This window comes from Notamacropus eugenii, chromosome 1 (assembly GCF_028372415.1).
Source record: "Notamacropus eugenii isolate mMacEug1 chromosome 1, mMacEug1.pri_v2, whole genome shotgun sequence".
Taxonomy (NCBI): domain Eukaryota; kingdom Metazoa; phylum Chordata; class Mammalia; order Diprotodontia; family Macropodidae; genus Notamacropus; species Notamacropus eugenii.
The window spans coordinates 47584814-47601389 of record NC_092872.1 but is presented as its reverse complement, the minus strand read 5'-3'; the positions used below and the strand labels follow the sequence as shown (position 1 = coordinate 47601389).

Below are 16576 nucleotides of genomic sequence, written 5' to 3'. Positions count from 1 at the left end.
TTGGAAAGTTCTATCAAGTAAAGCTGCTTGAAGAAAACAGAACCAGAAGAACAGTCTGCACACAGGCTACAACGACTAACAGGGAAAAATGAATAAATGTACAGATATGACAAGGAATGAACAAAAGCAAGGGAAGGGAATAGAGAGGAAAGAATGACTATGAAACATTGTACAACGAAATCAATTTTAACATATAAATTAATTTCCATGACCACTACAGGTATGTTGTGAGCAGAAATTCATTTTAAGTGTAAATTAAAGATATTCTACTTAATCAGTTTTGTTTCTTAAAGTCAAGTGTATGATAAATACAGCTAGGCAGCCAGGTGGCACAGAGGATGGAGTGCCAGGCCGGAAGTCAGGAAGACTTGAGTTTGAAATTTGCCTCAGACACTTGCTAAGCTGTGTGACCCCTGGAAAATCACTTAACCTCTGTTTGCCTCAGTTTCTTCATCTGCAAAATGGGGATCATAATAGTACCTACCTTCCAGGGTTGTTATGAGGATCAAATAAGATTAGTAATTATAAAGTACCTGGCAGTGTTCTAAGTGCTATGTAAATGCTAGTTATTACTATAATTATTATTAATAAATTAAATTAAAATCTATAAACAAAGTTCTGGAAGGGACTTTAGCGATTATTGGTGTAGAGCCCTCATTTATAGATGAGAACAGGGATGGGATTTGCTTAAAGACACAGAGTGAGGGAGGCAACAGTGGAGCAAGGACTAAAACCTGGGTTCACAGAAACAGGATTATGTCTAGATCAAGAACGGAAATGATCTCAGAAGCCATCTAATCCAAACTGCTCATTTTACAGACAAGAAAACTGAGGGCAAGGAGAGTTAAATGGTTGGCCTGAGATTATGAGGAAGTAATTGTCAGAGGCAAGATAGGAACCTAGATCCTATGACTCCAGAGGTCCTTCTATAGTGCCACCTCTTTTTAGGGGCCTCCTCCTTGAAGGATATTTATTGGACAATACTGGAGAGCAGGAGGCTTTGAGGACCACTCAAATGGCACTCCTTAGGAGAACCATGATGCAGATGTGAAGGGTCACTCATGTGTTCTTAAATGTGTTCATCCTAAGAAACAATGAAAAGGCAGCTGAATAAGGTTAAGTCATACTGGAAACCATGCTGTCAACGTCTGCCATTGGTCTAAGCAGTACCTAAAGTAGCAAAGACAACAATCATGAAAGAGAATACTCACCTTTTGCTTCAAACTTGCCTATGAGCTGGGCCCCCAATGCCATAGCAACATTTGAGAAGAGACAGGAGGATAACTTTTGGTTCAGAGTCATCCAGTTATATCGAGGACCAATGAAGAAGTAAGGAATATATGTGAAAAAATAGAGGAAACCTCCGATGGCGGCTGCCAAATTGGCTGCAAATAGGGAAGGAACAAGAAAGAGATTAAGCAATGTTCCAAGAATAGAAATACAAATATTTCATAATAATCAGAGCCCCATCCATCTATCAAGGTTTTTAGAAGAAATTCAATCCTTCACTTAAGAAGGAAAGGGAAGCTTTTTTGGGAAGTTAGTCTTCTACAATATGACAATCAAGGAAATTTATAGACCATTAAAAGAGAACAAAACACTTCTGTTTAAGAAAGTTGCCTCATGTTTTTCTGCTGATTAAATTAACCAATGTATGACAAAATAATGACATAATACTTCTATACAAGAAAATTCTATTGGCAAACTCCCATTTTACTCTAGACAATACTTGGAAATCCTATCTTAGTCCCTTTATAGCATATTCCCCACAGGAAATCTCTCCTCTCCAGTCCCTAATTACTTTCCTCCTCTCCTCTCCTGCCTCAGCCTCACTACATATAATATCCTATTTCACAAAAGAAGATTAAGGCTACCCTCTATGAGTTCTCTTACATTCCACAAGCTTTGCTTCTATAAAGATGTTTTCTTCCTTCTCTCCTCTCTAAAGTAGGGGATATACTATAAAGAGACTAGGTCAATATGATCTTTCATTCTGGTGCCAAATTTCTTGAATGAGTGCCCTAGACTGATGTCTTCATTTCTTGACCACACCCTTCTTAATAAATTCCCTACAAATGGACTTCTGTCCCCTCAACTCTACCAGTAACTGAAAGGCAACCTAAAAGCCAAGTTAGATGAATTTTACCTGGCACCAAAGGGAGAACTAGGAGAATGGGTGAAAACTGAAAAGAAATAAATTTAGACTCGTTTTAAGGAAATACTTCCTAATAATCAGAGATAATAATCAAATGGGTTGCCTTAGGATGGAAATGTTAATATTTTTTAGGTGGAGAACTTTATCTAAATTTACAGAAAACACAATTCTTCTAGATAGACCTAGTTATACACTGTTGGTGGGTGGGAGTAATATCCCAAGGCCTCATCCTGGGCAGGTGGTTAGGCTTGGTTGTTGTTTTTTTCCCTGTCCTCCAGATTTAATTGGCTAAATGGAGGAAGGCTTGGGCTGCTGACGTAGCTTCTTGGGCATGAAGGGTTTTGGGCTCTTTCCTCAGGCTAAGGACAAAAAGACAAGCTGTGTAAGCAACACAACCACAGGAAAGCTGTGCTCCACTGAGTCAATTGTAACTTCAATAACTGCACTTTAAGAGAAAGGGTTAGGAAGCTTTTAAGAATGGAGCTCTGAAGACAAAGAAAAGCTATTCTGATGAGGAGAAAAATAGAGTTAGTTATCTACTGGGATCTATATGGATGGTAAAGTCACCAACCAAATTTGTAAAAGTCATATGCAGTGGAACAGATTAGATACACAATGTACAGAAACAAACATAGTCACACTTTAAAAAAAGCAAAGAATAAAAGTACCAGGCTAAGGATTCATTATTTGACAGAAATTGCTGAGAAAACTGGACAACAGTCTAGCAGAAATTTGGATTAGAACATGATCTCTCACATATGCTATAATAAAGGAGCAAGGAAGAAAATACTTTTTGGGTAGGAGAAAAGACATAGGATAGAGAGGTTCACAGAAGTCAAACTGTACAATTTGATGGCATAAAACTGAAAAGTGTTACATATATCAAAATCAATGCAATTAAAATTAGAAAGGAAACAGCTGGGAAAATTCATTGTAGAGAGTTCCTCTGATAAAGGTCTGCTATCCAAGATATATAGAGAACTGATTTAAATATGTAAGAATGATAGCCACTGTGATTAGATAAATGGTCAGAGGACATGAAGAGTTAGTTCTCAAAGGAAGAAAGCCAAGCTACCAACAGACATAAGAGAAAATGCTCCAAGTCAGTAATAAATGCAAATTAAAACAATTCTGAGGTTTCAGATTGGAAAAGATAACAAAAAAGGAAAATGACAATTTTTGGAATGATCACGGGGAGATAAGATATTCTGGTGCACTGTTGGTGAAGTTGTGGGCCAACCATTCTGGAATGGTCATTAAACTCTGTATATCCCTCACCTCAGAAATGCTAAAGTCCAAAGATATCCAAGAAAGAGGGAAAAGATGCCCACATACAAAAATACTGAAAGTAGCTTTTTGTTTGTTTGTTTTAGCAAAGAAGTGGAAACAAAATTTTTTTTGGGGGGGGTGCCCATTAGTTGAATAATGGATGAGGGTATGTGAATGTAATGGAATGATTTTATGATACTATCATAAAAAATGATAAAAGGGATGATGATAAGTTTCAGAGAAAGCTGACAAGCTATGTTGAACAGATGCAGAGTGAAGTAAGCAGAACCAGGAGAACAATTCAGACGGTAATAAAAATACTATAAAAGACAAGGTAACATCGCTTGAAATGAAATGTTTCATTTAAAAACTGAATATTGAATATCAATATAAGCAATTCAGTTTTCAGAGTGACTCTGTATGCTTTAATTTCAGCACATAAGATGTCAACACTTTTCACGTCAACCCCTTCTCAGTCCTGCTCAGGGTTCTCAGTCGTTTTGAAAACTTAAGAACTCCCATCAATGAAGGACCAGCCACAACCCCAGAGGTCACCTCCTGACGCAGGCCCTGTGACTCAAGGGGCAGGACAAAACAGACATTTTTGGACATGGTAAATGTGTGGATTTGTTTTACTCGACTATGCTTACTGATTACAAGAATTTCACTTGTGTTGCTGTTTTTTTTTTTAATTTAGAGGGAGAAGGGAATTAACAATAGTGTTGTCAAAAAATAAACGAGAGAAAGAAAAGAAGATCATTAAAGTATTTTTCAAGAGTCATAGAAGAGCAAGAAGTAAGTTGAGAAAGAAACAAGCAGGACCACTTTGAAAGTAACATGCTGAAGATACATTTAAAAAACTGTAACAGAGATTTGTGATTTCACATATAACATTCTTTTTTTGTTCTACTTTATAGACAGAAATATTCTTTTTAGGTGTTCATTTCATTCAGAATTTTCAAAATTGTAAAAAAAAAATTTGTAGAGTTGATAGAAGCAATGGCAGTTAAGTAGGATTAATACAAGATCATAGTTTAGTCCAGTAAGATTGTTAGGATACTAAAGCTCCAAATGATCTAAACTGTCAAGGAAAGATAATGACAACCAAAAGGAATTTTAAAAGCTATGTTAGGGGAAGAAAGGAGGATCAAGAGGGGTATAAAACTGCTGCTCGAGTTGGACTGGATGCTGATAAGAGAAGGCTAAAGTTCAGTTCATATTTTTTGCTTTTCTCCACCAAACAGAACAAACTTTGGACTGGAAAATATAGAACAAACATGACTGATAGGGAGTATATACACAGACTAGGTGAGGAGATAGTAAGACTTGGTGAGTTGAAGTCACTAGGTCCACATAAACTACACAACCACTACCAATGATCTGTGATCAACCACAGATAAATGGACCTGAGGACTGCAAAAGGACAGAGGGTCATCAATGCCCCCAAAAGGAGAAAAATGAAGTCTGCAATCTCTGTGTAACTGAACTTGACTTAGTTTCATGACAAAATTATAGAACACGCAATTATAGGGATGGATAATGAATATCTAGAAAAGGGACACAGTGACCACAAAGATCTAGTGTAGCTTTATCAAGAACAAGTCATGTCCAAGAACATAAGCTACTTTAGGGAAGAACTCTATGTTTAGGAACAGAGTCCTGAGTCATTTTTCCTGTTGGGAAAATTGAAAGCAAATGAGTAAAAAAAAATGAGATTAGATCAGCATCTTTTGCCATATACAACAATAATTTCCAAATGAATACCTGACTTAGATATAAAAGGTTACATAATTTTAAAATAGATGGTGGTTACCTTTGACAACTACAATTACAGAAAGAATTCTTACAAGGAACAAAAGACACCTCAGAAGAGTTTTTAAAAGATCATTTTGATTATACGGGGTTGCAAATCTTTTCAATATACAAAATCAACACAGCTTATATAAGAAGAGAAACTTCCAATTCAAAAAAAATCTCTTTAACAGTCTGATATCCAAGATGTATGGGGAGTTATCATAAATACATAAGATCAAGAATCATTCCCCAACAGATACATGGTCAAATAATATGAACAATTCACAAAAGAATAGCAAACTATTAGCAGTCATGTGAACAACTACTCTGGATCCCTTATAATAAGAGAAACGTAAGCCCAAACAACTCAGGGGTTTCATCTCACACTCCAAAAACTGGTAAAGATGAAAACAGACAAAAGAAGTCAATGCTGGAGCAGTTGCAATATAATAGGCTGTGCACTGGCTCAACTATTCTAAAAAGCAATTTGAAGCTATAAAAAAGAAGACTAAAATGTTCACACTCTTTGACCCAGAGATCTCTACGCTAGGTACCCCAATCAGGTTAAAGAAAGAAAAGTTCCATATATAACAAAATATTCACAGTAGCACTTTTTGTTGTGATGAAGAACTGGAAACAAAGTAGGTACCCATCAACTGAGGAATGGCTAATCAAATTGCACTTAAATGTAATGGAATATTACTGTGCCCCAAGAAACAATAATACATATAAAGAATTCAGAGAAGCTTGGGAAGGCTTCAATGACTAATACAACATGAAGGAAGCAGAACCAGGAAAGCAATGTACACAATGTACACAACGACTTCAAAAATGTGAGTAGAAAGAATATCAAGACAGTACTGAATGTTGTATAATGTCACAATGACCAAACTTGGCCCTTAAGAGGCGTTGAAGACATGCAGGTTCACCTCCCTCCTCCTTTCATTAGAGAGGTAGGGAACTATAGAGATGGAATTTCCCATGTGATGTTCAACTCAAGTAATGTTGGTTTTGCTAAACTGTTTTTTTTCTTAACTTTTATTACAGGAAGACTCACTGTGTAGGGAAGGCGGGAATGATTCATCTGAGGGAAACAAGATGCCAATTTTTTAAAAGTACAGCTATGCCAACCTGACTTAACTTCCTTTCACAGTGTTAATAGACTAATAGATTAAGGAAACAATATAGATAATGTTGTTCCTCAATTTTAAACTAAGCATTTGATAAAGTCTATCAAAGTATTCCAATGGACAAGATAGAAAGATGTTGGCTAGATGACTGCACAAATAAAGAGTATTTGGAACTGGATGAATAGACCAACATAAAGATATTCATTAATGGTTTGATACTGACTCGGAAAAAAGTCTCTAGCAAATTGCCCTCAGGGACTGTGTCCTTAGTCCTGTGCTGTTTCTTCTTCTTTTTTCTTCCTTCCTTCGTTCGTTCCTTCATTCCTTCCTTCTTTTCTTCCTTTTTTGCAAGGCAATTGGGGTTAAGTGACATGCCCAGGGTCACACAGCAAGTAAATGTCAAGTATCTAAGGCCAGGTTTGAACTCAGTCCTGGGCCAGTGCTTTTGTCCTGTGCTGTTTCAAAGGTTTATAAATGAATCAGATAAAGGCATAAATGTTCTGGTGAATGACAAGAATCCACAAAGATCCTGACAGGCTAGAATGTTGGACTAGATCTAAAAAGATGAAATTTAAATAAATGACAGAGATGGATGACTAGTCTTAAACATGGGTTTGAAAAAACCAATCTTACCCAGTATGAGAAGATATGGCTTGAAAACAGAGGTTGAAAAATCTGGGGGAGGGGTAGTGCAAGGTTCAATATGTGTCAGAATTATGTTATGGTAACCAAGAATAGGCTGCATTAAGAATAAGGAAGTGACAGTCACACTGGATTCTGTTTTGGTTAATTAATCAATCAATAAGCATTTATTAAGTACCAATTATGTGCCAGTCACTGAGGTGGCAATAGGAATAGGAAGAATGAAATAACCCTACTCTGGAGGAGCTTACATTCTATCATATTCTGAATACTACCTTTTAGAAAGGACACTGGTAAGCCGAGAGTAAACCAAGGATGACCACTACAATGACAGACTCCTGAATTTGCACCAGAAGAGTTGACTCAAAGAACTGTGGATGGAGCACAGAAGCCGTAGGGGGACATGATAGCTGTCAAGCATTTGAAGATGTCATGCGTAAAGGGGCAAAACTAGGAATAATGGGTAGAAGTTGAAGTTGATTTAAGCTTGTTTTAACGAGATAATATCCTGATCATTGGGCTTTACTGCACGAGAGGTCTTCAAGCAAATCATGACTTGTTGGGCATGTTGTAGAAGTGATTCTGTGCCACAGATGGGGCACTGAACTCTGCCATTCTGTGAATGAACGACCTTCAAGTTCCCTTTCAGCTTTAAATCTATGATCTTATGATCAACAGAGTACAATTATTTTCCTTCAGTTTTTGAGAAGAGTTAATACACTCATAACCACATAAGAAAATTTGGCTCTGGAAGGACTGAATGAATCTCAACAATCTCAGCTTCTTGTACATGATAAATGCAAATTATAGGGATGCTGTAGAGAAGGGGGCCCTCACAAACTCATTTCCACTGTATCTCTGGGAAACACAGAATTTGATGTATTAGGGCCCCTAGACTCACCTTTATTGAAGAAGGTGCTGACCATAAAACTGAAGGAGATGGAAGAAATGGCGAAACACATCAAAAAGACAAACACCAAAGATGGGTCACTGTTGGTGATCACTGCAATGTTCTCTTCCAACTGTAAAACATTCATTAAATCTGTTTAGCCAGTTTTATGGAATTAAAAATTGCCTATTTCCCCTTTTATGATCACCTCTATCTCTTGTTTAGTTAGTTCTCCCTTAGCCATAGGTGTACAGGTACCTCCCTTTATTCTCCTGTAATTTTTTGTGTGCTGTGATCTTTTATATTTATGGCAAGTATCTAACTGGAGTTCGTTGTGATACAGAGTATAAACTGATGGTTGCTGGTGTGAATGTAATTCCTACCAAACTGCTTTTCAGTTTTCCTAGCAGTTTTTGTCAAATAAGGAGCTCCCTGAATTATCCTAAGATACAGCTTAACTCAATACCACACTAATATACTTGGTTGTTTTGGGGTCTTTTCCATTTTTTTAAACCAGTATTAGTTTTGATGATTTCTGCTTAATAGTGTAATTTGAGATCTGGTATTGCTGGCCTCCCTTTCATTCCTACTTTCTTTCTACCACTTCACTATCTTTTTTCCCTTTAGATGAATTTTGTTATTTCTTTGTCTCATTCAATAAAGTAGAACTTGGTAGTTTGACTGGCAAGGCACTAAATCTGTAAATTAATTGAGGCAGTATTACCATTTCTGTTATATTGCCATAGTCCAACCACGGACAATGAATATCTTTCCAATTATCTAAGTCTTTCTTTATCCCTATATAAAGAATATTTTATAGTCATATTTATCATTGTAGTATTTTAGATTGCAGAGACTTTATGTATTTTGCAGTTATTTTGAATGTAAGTTCTTTTTCTATCACCTCCTGCTGGGTTTTGGTAGCAATATATAAAAATATTGAAGATTTTAAGTTTATTTTATATTTTGCAACATTAATGAATTACTAATTGTTTCAAAGAAATTTTTTGGTTCTGTACTAAAATTCTAGTCCTATGTGTAAGTGATGAAAAGAGGGGATGGGATAGAAAACATAACATGTTATTTAACATTACAGTGCTGCTACTGCAACTAATTTCTACTGCAATAATTGTTTCCCAAGAGACGTAACAAATAATAGGATAAACGTTTAGCCAACACCTACTACATCCTAGGCCTTGTGCTTGGTGCTGAAGATACAAATACGATAGTGAGGCAGTTCCTAACCTCAAGAACGTTACAGTCTGCAAGGGGGAGAAACTTTCACACATAAATACAAGATATATGCAAAAAATATATAGGTGATGGGGGTAGGAAGAGGGAAAGGATAAAAAAAACTGGGAAAATTAACAAAGGCCTCTTGAAGAAGTAGTATTGGAGCTAAGCCTTGAAAGGCTTAAGTGGTTCCAAGAGGCATCTGGGAGTACAGAGAGTACTCTCGACATAGAGGACAGCCCCTATGCCGATAAGGCATCAAGGAGGTGGAATGTCCTCAGTGGAAAGAATAAGTAGTCTTGTCTGGTGGGGGCACAGCATGCATGAGAGAGAACAATGCATAATCTGATCAGAAAGACAGGCTGGCTCTAGGTATGAAGGGCTTTCAATGCCAAATTTTTTTTTTATCCTAAAGGCAATGGGGAACCACTACAAGTTCTTGGACAGAGGACAGACCGCACAGTCAGATCTGAACATCAGGGATATCAATTTGGCAGCTGTGTGTGGAAGATGGATTACAGGTAGAAGAGACTAGATGAGGAAAGACTAGTTAAGAGGCTATTGCTTCAGGGTTCAGGAGAGTTCTCATGCTATTCTACAAAAAGAAATTAGCTACTAAAAAGAAATCTCCTTAAAAAGGAAAAATAAGACCAAATGATTTGACCATGTCATGGGAAAATTTTATAAACTGGAATTTATTAAAATGCTATTATATTTTTAAAAGGGCTATTGCAATAATCCAGGCAAGAAATGATGAGGGTCTGTATTAGGATAGTTCTAGTGTGGGCAGAGAAAAGAGAACAGATGCAAAAGATGTTGAGGAGGTGGAATTAAAAAAGACTTGGCAGCTAATTTTATATTTGGGATGAGTAAGAGTGAGAAGTCAAGGAGGACTCCTAGGTTGCAAACCTGGGTGACTGGAAAAATTATTTCATTCAGCTTTCACCTTCATCACCACTTAGCCCAAGAGAAATTTCCCTCCCAAAAAGCAGACTCAAAAAGTTGGAGAAAACCAAATACTTGCCTTGACACAGAAAAGCACAGTCATAAAAAAGACAGTAAAAAGTAGGAGCAGGAAGAATGTGAGAAACCAGGCACTCCAGTGAAGCCAGTTACTGAGTCCCATGATGCGCATGTACTCCTGTGAGAGGTGAAAAAGAGACCAAACATTACAAGATTTGACATTTTATCTGCTATTAGATTAATATAGAAAATGATTCCCTAAATCTGAGTATGACTAAGATGAAGGTCTCTGTGATGCTTCTTCACCATATTCTGGTCATTGCAATGATCAGAGTTCTTAAATCTTACAAAGTTGTTTAACTTCACAATGTTGTTACTGTATAAACTTTTCTTCTGGTTCTGTTCACTTCACTTTGCATCAGCTCAAGCAAATCTTCTCAGGTTTCTCTAAAACTTTCTCTTTCGTTATTCTTATAACTCCATAGTATTCTACTACATTCACGTACCATTATTTGTTTAGTCATTCCTAAACTAATTGGCATTGCCTTGGTTTCTAATTCTTTGCCACCACAAAAAGAGATGCTATAAATATTTGTGTATATGAGTCCTTTTCCTCTTCATATGATCTCTTTGGGGATCTATCAGCAACTACGGTGACAGGACAACATGGCAGTTTGCAAACCCTTATCATCTTGGTCTGCCCTCTGGGGATGTATTTCTTGTTTATCAATGTTACTATCAAAAATGGTACCTAAAAGGGACTACAATATTTTGTGCATAGTTTGACAGAGAGAATATCTTTTAATCAATTAATCATCAAACAAGCATTTTTTTAAGCCCCTACTATTTGCAAGACACTGTGTTAAACATAGGGCTAAAAGCCAGAAGCAGAAGTCCCTCCTCTCAGAAACATATATTTTAACAGAAGGGACAACACTTATTTATGCAGGTATATAAAAAATAAACACAAGTGCGTAGAGGACACTAATATAGAATAAGGCTGGGAAGGGAGGATGGGGCCAGGTTGCAAGGACCTTTAAATTCCAAACAGAGGAGTTTATAGAATAATCAGGAGCCACTAGTGTTTATCGAGTAGGGGATCAGAAGGTTAGAACTGTGTTTTAGGAGGGAAAACACCTCTACAAAGGAGAGCTATTGTTTTTTACTATATATTTTAAAAATTAATGTAGCCACTACAATTTTATTAATGCAAAATAAAATCAGCTTTTGAGCCAGTCACATCACAGTTCCTTACATGGAGCTTCTCGAAGATTTATATAGTCTCCATGACTATATTGATTTCACTGGCATAGCGAATTCCCTGGGGAAAAAAATTACTGCTGCCAATGCAGGCCGCCACCTTCCCTGAAACTTATGGTCTTAAGAGCATTATCTAGAACACAGAGGTTAATAATTTGCTCAGGGTCATACAGCCAGTATGTGTTCCCTTTATGTATCCCTGATATCAGACACTTATCAGAGAGATCTGATTCAACCTGGTGGTGCAGTGGATAGAGCTATTGGCCTGGAGTATGGAAGACCTGAGTTCAAATTCAGCTTCAGAGAGTTACTAGCTATATCACTCTGGGCCAGTCACTTAACCTCTGCCTGCCTCAGTTTCCCTAACTGTAAAATGGGGATGATAATAACAACTACCTCACAGAGTTGTTGCAAGGATCAAATGAGGTAATAATTTCCAAGCACTTTGCACAGTGCCAGGCGGACAGCTGGTGCTCAACACATTTTTGTTCCCTGTCCTTCACCCTACCATTGATAGAAAGACTACTTCCCTTCTTACCCAAATTTTTTTTGTTCTTGTTTATGCAACAGCTTTTCAACTTAATTTCATCAAAATTATCTGCTTTGCCTTCTGTTACTGACTATATCATCCCTTGTTTGGTTAAATTTTTTCCTCCAGCTACACCTACAAAAGGAAACTGATCTGTTACCTACCTTATTTTAAGATGTGACCTTTAATATTCAGTTTATGTATCCATTTTAAGCTTGTTGTGTCATATGCTTTAAGCTGTTGGTCCAAAACTAATTGCTTTCCAGTTTTTTCAGCAATTTTTGTCAGATACAGAGTTCTTTCTTCCACAGGCAATTTATATTCCTGGGTTTACTGAACACTGAGTTACTATGATGCATTTCTGATTCTTCCTAATTTAGTGGGCATGAACAGATTTCAAAAGAACTGCAAACTACTAACATATCATTAACCCAAATCATTAATAGAGAGGTGCAAATTAAAATGACCCTGAGGTCTCCCTTCATGCCCTATAAACTGGCAAAGATTAAAAACAAATTTAAACAATCAATATTCGAAGAGTTGCAGGAAATCAGACAAACCAACACAGTCTTGCTAATGCCATGATTTTTTTGAACTGTTTTAGGTTTCGATTTCATAATTACACAAGAAAACAGCTCAACCATTTACATCCTATGGCCCAGTGGGCCCATAAGTGGGCATATATACACCCCAAGAAGGTGAAAGATAGGGACAAAGACCCAATATATGCTGATATATTCCCAGCAGCCCTTTTTGTGGTCGTACAAGTCAGGGAGGGCAAGGACTGTCTTTCTGCTTGTATTTGTAAGTGCCCAAAACATGCCTGCTGACTTGACCTGACTTGGTTGCCCATCAACCAGGGAATAGTTGGAACACCTATGATATATTGAATGCAATGGACTATTACTGTGTAGAAATGACAAATAAGAAGAATTCAGAGAAATCTGGGGAAAATGTATGGAATGATAAGAGCAAAACAAGCAAAGCCAAACTTTGAACTACACACACAGTGACTATGGTAAAGTAAAGGAAGAGATAGACGGAAGGATGCCAAACTCTGATAAGGATCCAGAAGAAGGGATTACAATAAGGAAGGCCATCACTGCCCTCTCACTTAGCGAAGCGGCGGGGGACAGACCACTAGTGGAGAAGTCACTATATTGGATGCTTTTGGTAGGCTGTTTTTCTTTGTTAAAAGGTGAGGTTCAATTTGGAGGGGAGGACCATATTTTCAGAAATGACTGTAACATAAAAATACAGGACATCCATAAAACTTTAAAAAAATAAATTTAAGTGTAAAACCTGTACAAGGTTATCATGAGAACTAAAAGGTACATGAAGTATGCAAGATGAACACAAAATCAGAATGCCGAGGTGTGAGTTCAGACTCTTCTCGTCTATGACTTTGAAGTCAAAAGAGACTTAGGTATAAACCTTCCCACACATTTACTAGTTGTGCGACGACAGACAAGTTATTTAATCTCAGAACTGTGCTTAGTGGACAAGAAATGATGATAATCTGACTAAGAAAGAACAAACAGATAGAATGATAACCAAAAGATAGCAAAGAATCACAATCATGATGAAGAAACAACTTGAACAAGAATCTCTGTCCTTTAGAATATAACATATATTAGATATCAGATATTAGATAACAGATAAGGGGTCATCCAGTCTTGACTTAGAGACCTCTAGGGAGGGGAAACCTACAACCTCTTGAGGAAGCCCATTTCACTTTGGGAAGGCTCTAATTCAGGCCTGCACAACATATGGTCTGCCAAAGGATTTTGGGTGGTCCTTGAAGATGTAAAACATGCCTGCACAACATATTGCCTGCAGGACATATGCTGTGAAGGCCTGCTCTAACTGTTGAGGCATTTTCCCTATATCAAGCCTAAATCCACCTTCCTTCAGTTTGTTCCCACTGTTGCTACTTCTGCCTGCAGAGGACAAGCAGAATAGGTTTAATTCCCTCCACAAGCTTGTCCTTCAAATCTGCTCCCCCCCAATCCCCTCCTTTACTCTCCTCTTCTCTAAGCTAAACCATTCCTAACTCCTCCAATTAATCCTCATAAGACATAGTTTCTAGGCTCCTCGGCTCCTCACCACCCTGCTTATTATTCCCTTCTGAATGAATTTCTACTCGTCTATGCCCTTCCTAGAAAATGATGCCCAGACCTGGACATAGCACTTAAGATGTGATGCAACCAGGGCACAAAGAGTACAGCAGGACTCTCACCTCTCTTGTCATGGACGCTGTCTCTTTTAATGCTGCCCAAGTCAGCATTAGCTGTCTTGGCTGCTATTTCCTTCTTGAAATTCATAACGAATTTGCAGGCCACTGAAGTAACCAGATCTTTTTCACAAGAAAGGCTGTGAAGGCCGTGTGTCCTCTCTCTTGTACTTGAGTTGATTGTTTTGAACCTAAGTATTGCAACTTTACATTTATTCCTTTTATCATGGATGACTTAATGGGAGATCAAAGAATCATAAATTCAGAGCTGGACAGGGCTTCAGTGGTTTAGTAGAAGTGAGGATTAAGTCTAATGGGACATTGGTGCCAAACTCAAATAGAAATGGAATCCCAAGTGCTACATGTTGACTTAGAAAACCACAAATAGACATTATTTGTGATGTATTATATCATTTTTATTTATTTTGTTAAACATTTCCCAATTGCATTTTAATCTGGTTGGTTGCATTGAGTTGTATCTGCTGGTCAGAAATTTGATACCTTTGGTATAAATAAAGGAAAAAGGCATAAATAAAGAAGGATGAGAACAAGAAATGGATCAAGTTCAGTTTGGCTGGACGCAAACTACGTTAAGGACAATAGAACGAGATGAGGCTAGATTGGCATGTTGGGGGGTCTTGAATGAATGTCAACATCAGGAGCTTAAATTCTCAAGGTTTTGAAACAGTGGAGAGATGTAATATGAGTGGCACATTAGGAAGATTCTTTGGGCAGTAATATGGAAGATGGATAATTGTAGACAAAGAAGGGTGTTATAATGGTCTAGTCAAGAAGAGATGGAGGTCTAAAATAAGGTCATTGGAATAATAATAGCAAGAATTTATACAGTACTTGAAGGTTTACAAAACACTACCAATATTATCTCATTTGAACATCACAACAGCCTTGGGAGGTAGGTGGTAGCATCTCTGTTTTACAGATGAAGAAACTGAGACAGACAAGTTTTCTTTTGGGGGGGGGGTAGTTGGTTTTTGTTGTTTTTAAGTGACTTGTCCAGAATCCTAAGGGAAAGACAAGAGAAAGAGAGACCGGGAAGGTCATTGAATGGATACGTGAGGCAAGGCATGGGGAAGAGTCAAAGATAACTCCAGGGTTCACACCTGGGTGACATGGGAGATAGTGCTACTAATACAGAGGGAGGTGGTATTCTTCTGTTACTCATTTGCAGTTACTTTCTAAGTTATACGTATTTACTGAGAAATTCAGTAAGTGGCTTATCTGAGCCTAAGGTATCAAACATGTGGCCTGTGGGTCTCCAATACAGATTAAAATGTAATTGGGAAATATGTAACAAAAAATACAATAGAACATAGTTAATGTTAACGTGTCACTTTCTAAGTCAATATGCAGTAACAGGGATCCTCATGTCTGGTTTAGTGGCCCTAGTTTCTTTTTGACACCACTCACTGGTCTGGGCAAGACAACTGTTTCATGTGCTCTGTGCTTCTCCTGTGGATGGCCAGACCAGTTTCATTTGCTATTATAAGCCCTATTAAATTAGATCTTTTTATTTTGGCCCTTTGATTCAATATGTTCAGTTATTTAAGATTTGTGCAATGTATTAATTCTTCCTCAGAGTTCTGTGTCCCATGGAAATTTGATAAGCAGGATTTCAGTGTCCTTCACCCAAGTTAAACAAGACAAAGCCCATTCATCTTAATGATTACAAGAGATTCATGGCAATGCAAAATGCCACCAAAAACCTCCTTCTTATGAAGAGGCAGTTTTCAGAGGAAGAAATTAAAGCTATCGCTCATATCTAGTCATATGAGGAAATGCTCTAAATCACTATTGATTAGAGAATTGCAAATCACAACAACTCTGAGATACCACATCACACCTATCAGACTGGCTAACACAACAAAACAGGAAGGTGATAAATGTTGGAGAAGATGTGGGAAAACTGGAGCACTAATGCATTGTTTGTGGTGTTGTAAACTGATCCAGCCATTCTGGAGAGCAATTTGGAACCATACCCAAAGGGCTCTAAAAACATGCATACCCTTTGGCTCAGCAACATCACTTCTAACTCTATATCCCAAAGAGATCATAAAAATGGGAAAAGGACCCACGTGTACAAAAATATTTATAGCAGCTCTTTTTGTGGTGGCCAAGAACTGGAAATTAAGGGAATGTCCATCATTTGGGGAATAGCTGAATAAGTTGTGGTATATGAATGCAATGGAATACTATTCTGCTATAAGAAATGATGAGCAAGCAGACTTCGGAAAAACCTGCAAAGACTTACATGAACTGATGTTGAGTGAGGGGAGCAGAACCAGGAGAACATCGGACACAGTTACAGCCACAGCGTACGATGACTGACTTTGATAGACTTAGCTCTTCTCAGCAATGCAAGGATCTAAGACAACTCCAAAGGACTTACGATTTTTTTTTTATATTATTAAATTTATTTATTTAACTTTTAACATTCATTTTCACAAAATTTTGGGTTACA

At 37.5% G+C, this 16576-nt stretch overlaps 1 protein-coding gene across 2 annotated transcripts in view; it reads right to left on the bottom strand.

Annotated features, from left to right (window-relative positions):
• The window catches only part of ABCA3 (ATP binding cassette subfamily A member 3), a 111059-nt gene that overhangs the window by 47410 nt on the left and 47073 nt on the right, over window positions 1–16576 (bottom strand). For both annotated transcript variants that reach the window (XM_072599391.1, XM_072599393.1), the window contains exons 7-9: window positions 10137–10253; window positions 7892–8012; window positions 1212–1385 (exon numbers count right to left, since the gene is read on the bottom strand). In XM_072599391.1, coding sequence (XP_072455492.1) covers window positions 1212–1385; window positions 7892–8012; window positions 10137–10253 — 412 coding nt within the window. The remainder of the gene's footprint in view (window positions 1–1211; window positions 1386–7891; window positions 8013–10136; window positions 10254–16576) is intronic.